This window comes from Camelina sativa, chromosome 14 (assembly GCF_000633955.1).
Source record: "Camelina sativa cultivar DH55 chromosome 14, Cs, whole genome shotgun sequence".
Taxonomy (NCBI): Eukaryota; Viridiplantae; Streptophyta; class Magnoliopsida; order Brassicales; family Brassicaceae; genus Camelina; species Camelina sativa.
The window spans coordinates 31474933-31484134 of record NC_025698.1 but is presented as its reverse complement, the minus strand read 5'-3'; the positions used below and the strand labels follow the sequence as shown (position 1 = coordinate 31484134).

General features: G+C 33.6%; 1 protein-coding gene across 3 annotated transcripts; it reads left to right on the top strand.

Annotated features, from left to right (window-relative positions):
- Nucleotides 2042-4742, top strand: LOC104743051. Of its 3 annotated transcripts, XM_010464175.2 has the most exons (10): nt 2046-2197; nt 2381-2532; nt 2653-2793; nt 3018-3053; nt 3155-3298; nt 3533-3568; nt 3703-3839; nt 3954-4100; nt 4196-4390; nt 4487-4742. In XM_010464175.2, exons 2-8 carry the CDS (start codon nt 2425-2427, stop codon nt 3979-3981), a joined length of 630 nt encoding a protein of 209 aa, XP_010462477.1. In that variant the 5' UTR covers nt 2046-2197; nt 2381-2424; the 3' UTR covers nt 3982-4100; nt 4196-4390; nt 4487-4742. The 3 variants fall into 3 exon arrangements, with proteins under 3 accessions (XP_019090870.1, XP_019090869.1, XP_010462477.1); XM_019235324.1 differs by having other exon boundaries at nt 2045-2532; XM_019235325.1 differs by lacking the exon at nt 3155-3298 and having other exon boundaries at nt 2042-2532.

Below are 9202 nucleotides of genomic sequence, written 5' to 3'. Positions count from 1 at the left end.
TCTCGGTTATAGAACCAGCATAGAGAATATCTAGCCTAGAAGAGATCTAAAACAATCAAGCTTGACCAGATCAAACAACCACAACCATCATCCAGCCTAAACCATCCCTAAGAACTAAGCAAACTACTCACAATCACACATGATGAACAACAAAGTCATAAACCTAGAAAATGATGAAACTTGCATGATTAGATAGATAAAACAGAGATCTACAATATTGAAGAAGGAATCAAACTCGGATTCTTAATATTTTGAAAGTTACGGAACCAACAAATATCAAAGAATCTCTCTTTCATTCAAAAGAAAAAGAAAAAGATCTAAAGAAATAAAAAGGTAAAAAGCATAAATTCCCAAAAGGGTTAATACTAGGTTTGTGGATTCTCTAAAAGTCTGCTCTCTTTGGTGGCTGAGGGTACAAGGCTTTATATAGAAAAGGAGTGGAAGCCCTAAAAATTCTAAAAGACAAAATAGAAGGGCGGCTCGGTCAACTCGACTAGGTGCTCGGTCGAGTGACCAGTCGAGTTGACCTCTTGACTGCTCCTTCCACTTGGTCGAGTCCTCCTCCACACACGGTCGAGTGTATGGTCGAGTAGGAGGTCGAGTGGAACTCCGGGCCTTGATTCTTCAGCTCTAACTTCCTTGTTTTCTTCTCTTCTTAGCTCCAATCTTCTTTAGCATTGCTTCCATGCTCCTTAGGCTCCAAAATCACCTGTTTATGCAAGAAAATATGCAAATGCAATGCAACTACACACTAATGCATAAACAGTCCTAAAGCTATGCAATAATGGCCAAACTAGATGGTAAATGATGCAAAAGAAGTGAAAATACTAAGGGAAAACAAGGTAAAATATATGAACATCAATTGACATCACAAGACCTTAATTTGATGTTTGAGTCAAATTTTGAGGTTTAAAGAAGAAAGATGGACGACAAACACACATGTTTTATTAGCTATACATAGGCATGACCAGGGTTATGGTTGTCACGGTTACGGTTCATTAACCATCGGTTATGGTTAGAAATTTTTTTAACCTTAACCAGAACCGTTTAATAAACGGTTACGTTTAAAGACAGTTCCGGTTCAAGCGGTTACTGTTATATACGGTTTCGGTTATTTGATAATATGATACAGTTGATATTATTTGATGATATAATATAATTGATATTATTTATTTATAATTAATATGTTCTTATAGTGTACTCATATTTCTATATATCATATGATTCATATAAAATAAATAATTATTAGTATATTTTATTATGTTTTAAAAATATTATAAACCAAGTAAGGATTTTGGTTTGAGAAGTTTCTAAACACGTGGATTTAAAACCAAATAAGTATATGGATAAAATTATCAACAATTGGGTGCATGTGTTGAGTATGCTGGTCTTCATGAATTTCACAAATTTTATGAGAAAAGAAATGATTTTGTTCTTAGAGTTTGGTTTAACAAATTGTGTGGTAGTCTAAAAAAAGGTGTTTCAGTGAAAGAATGTGAAGAAGTTTGACGAGGAAGAAGAAGAAAAAGAGTATAATGAAGAACCAAACGGTAAAAGTAACGATGACAACTACCACAAAATTTGACAATGAAAATGACAAAAAAGTATATGAAGAATAAGAAAACATTGAATAAAAAACACGAAAACATAGGTGGTAGCGATCAATTAAATATGAAAACGAATTAAATTCATGATTATATAATTGTTTTGTTTTTTTGATGGTCAAAAAAATGGTTTAGGATATGTGAGGTCATCAGTTTGATTTGCCTCGCCTGGACGTGGAGTTAAATCATGATTTTTTTTATCAGATTTTATTTTATGACAGAAATGATTTTTATATTTTAAAAAATTGTGTATCTGAAATTTAATTTTTTTCCTTAGTACTAATTTTAATATTTTTATGAGATAATATTATTGGGAGTATTTGAGTTATTACTGAAAAATAGAAATACGACATAAGTACATAATTATATTTCGGTTATTTTCGGTTCGGTTCGGTCATTAGAGGCTTTGGGATTTTGTTGATCCGGCTGAGATTCGAACCTCCTTCTTCGGGTCCAGATCTTTTTTGCCCAGACCTAGTTTATATCGTATCCACTAGTCCTCACGAATACCCTAGCAGTCGTCTCGCTCTCTTCCTTGTTGTTGTTCTTTTTCTTGTTTGGGATTTTTCAGGATGAAGGTTCTTCTTCTCCAGGTAAGAGAATTGCGGTTTCGGACAACCTAGTATTCCGACAGAGATTTCAGTTAATAACGAACGATTCCGACAGAGATTGGGATTTCTCTAATGTCTATAGCTTGCTTTTTATTTTTATTATTATTTTTTTTTTTAATATGGGTGTTGTTTGTTTTTATTTACACTTAAAATCGGTCTGTGTAGATGTGAGTTCCATCGAACAAGATTTGGATTCTCTGAGAGTAGTTATGGCTTCTCTCAAAGACGATTTGGCTTCTCTCACTGCAACTGTGAAATCAACTCTTGATTTGATGCCGTCTAAGGAGGAGTTACTTGCCATGGTTACCACAGTCCAAGTATGTATAAATCACGACTTTTGCGCTTTGATTTTTCTTCTAGTAGAGATAAAAATTTCAACTAACATACCACACTTACTTATTTGTGTATCTTTTGTGATGGGAAAATATAACTATTAGGAACTTGCAAAGAAACTGGCAAAGATACCTGCAGTTTCGGTTGCTCAAGTTACTTCATCCTCTAAGGATCATCACAAGAAGCTGGCAAAGATACCTGCCTTAGTTGCTCAAGTTACTTCATCCTCTAAGGATCACAAGAAGGTGATTAAGATACTGTATACCTCAGTCTTGTTATGTCTCCTATTTTAATTGAGGACTCAAGCTAGCTCTTGTATTTGCTTTTTTTTTTTTTTTTTTTTTTTTTTTAAAAAACTTTTATATAAGATCTTCATTTCTTTCTCCAACCGCATTGACGATATACTTATTGTCGATACTGTTTCTGAGTCTATTTGATTCTTTGACTCAAACTATGTCCTTTTTGGCAGAAACGTGATGAAGTTGAAGAGCCTGCCAAGAAAGAGGTAAGCATTAGTTAATCTTCTATATGACTTTTTATTATATATATATATATATATATATATTCTATGTAAACAAAGAAACATATTCTGCTTTATATATACAGGCTAAAGCAGATACTAATAGTCCTAAAAAAGAGAGCAGTAGTAATGTTTCCAGCAAGGAATCTGATACACTGGAGAAAGGAACCCTGAAACGAATGTTACTTCCGTGCTCTTCTTCTGATAATCGTCTTGAAAAGACCGCTGAGGTAGGCGAGACAGTCTTACTCATTCCAGTTACTTGTACCTCAGTCTTGTTATGTCTCCTGTTTCAATTATTTTGCTTATGTAGCGCGTGTCGTTTAGAGCTAGCTGTTGTATTTTCTTTTTGTTTGTACATTTCTTTCTCAAATCCCCCCGAAGTGACTATACTTCTTGTAGATACTGTTTCCGAGTCTTTTTAGTTACTTCTTTGACTCGAATTATGTTTTTCTTTTTGGCAGAAAAGTGATGAAGGTGAAGAGCCTGCCAAGAAAAAGGTAAGCAATAGTTAAATCTTCTATATGGTTTTCAATTATAGATATATATATATATATATATTTTTTGCAAATGTAAGTGCCAATTAACGAAAATCGTACTGTGTTTTTTTTTTTTTTTTCTTAAATATATACAGGCTAAATCAGATACCAATTATACTTATAAAAAAGCGAACATTACTCGTCCGTTTCCTGTCTATGCGGATGCTCATCCTCTTGAAAAGAATGCTCAGGTAGGCGAGATAGTCGAATTCGAAAGGCAACCTGGGGGGAGGTAAATTTTGAATTTCCATGTTTTGGAGACATGTGTTCTTTTTGTGTTGATTATGTTCTCTCCTGCAAATCATTAATTGCACTGATGATGACACTGGTGCATTGTAAATTTCAGTTATGATGGTGGCATCCTTTTCGTTTAGGGATATGATTCTTCGCTTTCTGAGGATGATATCGCGGAAGCAATGCTTGAGCATTTCTGTCCATGTGGAATGATCCGAAGAATTTATTTTCAAACAAATGGAACCACACCTATCTTAAGGTCTCTGTGACTACTTTCTTAATCACTCCAATTTTTGTGACAAGTAATTAAAGTTGAAGTTGTGCTAATATATTTTTTACCTTTTCTTTTGACAGACATGTTTTCGTTGAAATGTTACAAGGCACAGTGGCCGCTTTAAAACTTAATGGAAGTGACCTGGGAGGATTTAAACTTGAAGTTCATGATGCTAAAGAGAGAGACGAATTCTATTTCACTAGCGATCTGGATTTTCCTTTTATCCCCCCGAAATCTCGTCGTCATGAGCGTCGGGATCCAAGTAGATTCACAAAGTAAGTACATACATTTTGTTCTTGATGATTGATTCTTTGTCTCTTGATAAAAACGTGACTTGTCACTAATTTGTGATTTTTTATTTTTCTCTTTAGAGAATCGCCTCCGGTGTATGGCATTGTCAGTTCTAGCAAGATCAACAAGTAATAGAGACCAGCTGCAGCTAGCTACTGTTGCTGCGACTTGTTTCTCGACCAGCCACCTATAAATATTTGGATAATACTATTTCTGTTTTTATTTATGGAAGAATACTGGCCTAAATTTTAATGTTATAAAACTGCTTTATGTATTTTCACTATTTGGTTGGCTACTTTACCCATTTTCCCTATTTTGTTGGCTACTTTACCCTAAGGATCACCTTTGTACGTAGGATAAAAATGCAAGCTTTTGATATATAGATCCTGATGTGAGATCTTCAATCCTAATATATATGGGTTTCTTGCATATATAGGCTATACACTTGGATCCCATTTTGTTAGAGGGTCTTGCTTCAATGATTTGGTTAATGATGATGATAGAGAAAGTAGAGGACCCAAGAAGAAGAAGAAGATATTTCTCCTTAAACCGAAATAAGCGTTGGCAACGACAAACCACTTGGTTCAACAAACGTAAAATGAAGTAAAAAGTAACAAAAGCGTTGTTAATAAGAAGTAAAATAAGGATTGTAGCTAGCTCTGCTTCAGCATCAGCTATCAGCTGTCGCTTGTCTTAGCTGAGCTCTACATCGATTAGCTTGGTCAACTTTTCTTCTTTATACTTCCAAAACATTCACGCTCAAGCTCAAGCAACATCGTATCATCCCTATCAGTATCTGTTTCTCCAACTTTATAAACTAATGTACAAAACAATACAAACAAGATCTTATAAAAGACTTTACGATATGGGACTGCTATCACTCCCTCTGTTATATGGAGCAAAGATAAATGATTTAATCATATTGCTGGAGAATGGTCACACCCATGTTTCTGGTACATGACCAACAAATTGGGTANTTTTATTTATGGAAGAATACTGGCCTAAATTTTAATGTTATAAAACTGCTTTATGTATTTTCACTATTTGGTTGGCTACTTTACCCATTTTCCCTATTTTGTTGGCTACTTTACCCTAAGGATCACCTTTGTACGTAGGATAAAAATGCAAGCTTTTGATATATAGATCCTGATGTGAGATCTTCAATCCTAATATATATGGGTTTCTTGCATATATAGGCTATACACTTGGATCCCATTTTGTTAGAGGGTCTTGCTTCAATGATTTGGTTAATGATGATGATAGAGAAAGTAGAGGACCCAAGAAGAAGAAGAAGATATTTCTCCTTAAACCGAAATAAGCGTTGGCAACGACAAACCACTTGGTTCAACAAACGTAAAATGAAGTAAAAAGTAACAAAAGCGTTGTTAATAAGAAGTAAAATAAGGATTGTAGCTAGCTCTGCTTCAGCATCAGCTATCAGCTGTCGCTTGTCTTAGCTGAGCTCTACATCGATTAGCTTGGTCAACTTTTCTTCTTTATACTTCCAAAACATTCACGCTCAAGCTCAAGCAACATCGTATCATCCCTATCAGTATCTGTTTCTCCAACTTTATAAACTAATGTACAAAACAATACAAACAAGATCTTATAAAAGACTTTACGATATGGGACTGCTATCACTCCCTCTGTTATATGGAGCAAAGATAAATGATTTAATCATATTGCTGGAGAATGGTCACACCCATGTTTCTGGTACATGACCAACAAATTGGGTATGTTCTCCCATTCTTTACTGTTTTAAAAACACACTCAACCAAAACACACTCAAGACAACTTTACTGTCAAAACTACAAGTATATATTGTTTTTTTTTTCTCATGCCGCTGCATCTTTTTACATACCACATTTAGTACTCTTGATGACTTGGTTTCATGTGATTTTTCCTTTTTGTCTCTGAATCACTTTTATTGTACGTTACAGCACTCTGGGATTCCTCATGTAGCTATGGACTAATCACATTTTGTCTCATTTACATTCTCGGAGGAGTCTCTGGTAATTGGGTCTGTTCTCCCATTCTTTAACTTACAATTTTTTTTTTTGTGTTTTTTTAGCTTACATTTTTTTTTTTTTGTGTGTCCCTTTTAACTTATAAATTTTTTTTTGTGCTTACAAATTTTTTTTTTGCCCCTTTTCTTATATGTATATGCTCATTTAATCTATGTACCCGGAGCGGTTGCACTGACGGTCCCCTTAATTAAACTGGCACTGAGTTCCGGATGCGTATTAAAGTATAAAGATCAAGACTTTGGTTTTTTCAAGTAAACTAGATTTTAATCCGTGATATACCGCAGACCTATCTTTTAGATTTAAATATTTAAATTAAGTTGTATTTATTTGTTAATAGAAATATATATCTTATTATATAAAGTTTGATGTTAAAGTTACTCATTAACAAGATTGTGACATATGTTAATTGTATCTTTCGGATGTTGACACATGTCAATTCTAAATTTATTAAAATTAAAAAAAATGTAAAAATTCAAAACCTATCATAAAAAGGTTTTGATATAAAAGTAAAATAGAAAAAAACATAATTTTATTTAAAATCTTTTAAAGAAAAAAAAACCTTTGTAAACTTCTAAATGTAAAACAAAATTGTTAACAGTTTTAAAAATATTAAAGGCAATTCTAAAAAAAATTATAAAATTTAAAAAGCTTTATTTAAAAAAAAAAAATCAATATAAGAAAATTATATATATATATATATATAATCTTAAATTCGAAATTATAGTATAGTTTATTTATTTTAATTTTAAATTGCTAATTTTACAAGAAAATTTACTTTTTATATAAGATAAAAAAAATGATTGTGAAAGTATACAATTAATTACTGTTTCTAAAAAAAGTAAATACTCACCTTTACATAAAGAAAAAGATGGTTGAAGTAAAAAAATATGGTTTCATATTTGTTTTCACCAATCAAATAATTTATTCAAAAAGACTGCTATTGTAATATATATGATATGAGTATATAAAATTAACTATGCGTTTTTGTAACTATAAAAATGTTAAAGTGAAAACACATATAATAGGTTATTTAATGTGTTCATATAGATAATTTGTTGGTAGTATAGTAAAGATTAAAGAGTATATTTGAACAGTAAAATATATTTGTACTAGATAAGGACGCGCCCGATGTACGGGTTTAAAGTTTTGTATATAAATTAAATTTAGTAAAAATATATTAAAATTTATTGTACATTATTTATAAATTTGTTTTTGCTATAATACACTGATTTATATCCATATACAAAACTTTTATGTATGTTACCATTAAAAGTGTATTTTTTACATTTAGGTATACTGTATGTTACAAATATACTATTTAATATTTACCACCCCCTAGAAAATATCTATATGAACAAATTAAGCTAACTATTATATGTCTTTTTACTTTCACTTTTGCATAGTTTCTTTAATCACTAAAATTGTTGGCTCAAAAAACATTTTGAATAAAAAATTAATTACATCATAATAGTGTATGACTAACTATGGAGGGAACCTCGGTTCTGCTCTCCTCCCTTATGGAGAGAACCTTGCGTCCAACCTCCTCCACCATGGAGAGAACCTTCGCTCCGCCTTCCTCTTTTGAGGAAATAACCTTGCGTCCAACCTCCCCCACCTTCCTCCCTTGGGGAGATAACCTTGCGTCCAACCTCCTCCACCATAGAGAGAACCTCAGCTCTGCCCTTGATGAGACCCTGGAAAGCTCGACCAAAGAACATGGACGTGAAGATCAGCTCGAACCAGAGGAAGCATTGGAGGACCAGCTTGAACCAGAGGAAGCACCGGAGGAACAGCTTGTACCAGCGGAAGCAGCGAAGGAAGCACTGATCGTCCCGGCAGGTCCTATAACAAGGTCACGGTCCAAGAGGTTCAACCAAACCATCAATGCAATACTTAAGGAGTTGGACAAGAAGCTAGAAGACGTGACTCAAACCACATTCACCATGCTCACAGCTCAAGGTGCTTGGTAAAGGATAAAAGTGTTGCTTTGGTGCTCTTTTTCCCTTGGTAAAGTTTTATCCCATTGGGTTTTCTTGAAAAAGGTTTTTAATGAGGCCTAAGTAACATTTTTAACCCCCTTTTGCCAGCCCAAGTCGTGGTTCAAAGTCAAATACAAAAGCCTTGGCCCATTTTCTATCTTTTCTCTCTTATTCAAACTTGCATTTATTGTTTTGTAATTTCCTAGACATTATGCATGAGCTTGACCTTGGAAAAGCTCTTGCATGATTTCCTAGGACTTTATTTCTCTCCTCTATCTCGTCCTCTCTTCTCCTATAAAAAGACCATATATCTCTTCTTTGTAAACTATCAAACATTTTAATCAAAAAACTTCTTTTCTACTTGTTTGATCTGAGAAGTGTGTAATATCTTCTCAACTTGTTTATTTCTTAGTGTGTCATATCTAAGATATATCCAAGCCTGTAGTCTAAGAGACTTTCACCTCTCTTGGAAGTATATCTCAATCCCCCTTCAAATCCGCTGCATTCCATCCTTTTCACCTTCATCGCCGTTCATCTCTCCATTCCGCTGCATCTTTCACCCTTCCTTCATCATCAATCCATCCGTTCATCTTCAAGACCTTGCAAGTGTGTTCTTGGGAGTAGATTCCTTGCCAGAAGTCTAACAACCCTCCTCCTGTGTGGAGAGAACATGTTCACGTCTTTTAGCTATCTCAAAATGGCTTGCTCCAACAATCAATAAAACTAAAAACTCTTTCCCAACGTCAGAAATTTTTTTGATAGTAACTAATGTTCAATTTCCCAATGTATT

Coding starts and splice junctions, on each gene's coding strand:
- LOC104743051 (XM_019235324.1), top strand. CDS start 2,335: ATGGGTGTTGTTTGTTTTTATTTACACTTAAAATCGGTCTGTGTAGAT. Junction 2,533..2,652: donor CCATGGTTACCACAGTCCAA/GTATGTATAAAT, acceptor TATAACTATTAG/GAACTTGCAAAGAAACTGGC. Junction 3,840..3,953: donor GAAAGGCAACCTGGGGGGAG/GTAAATTTTGAA, acceptor TGTAAATTTCAG/TTATGATGGTGGCATCCTTT.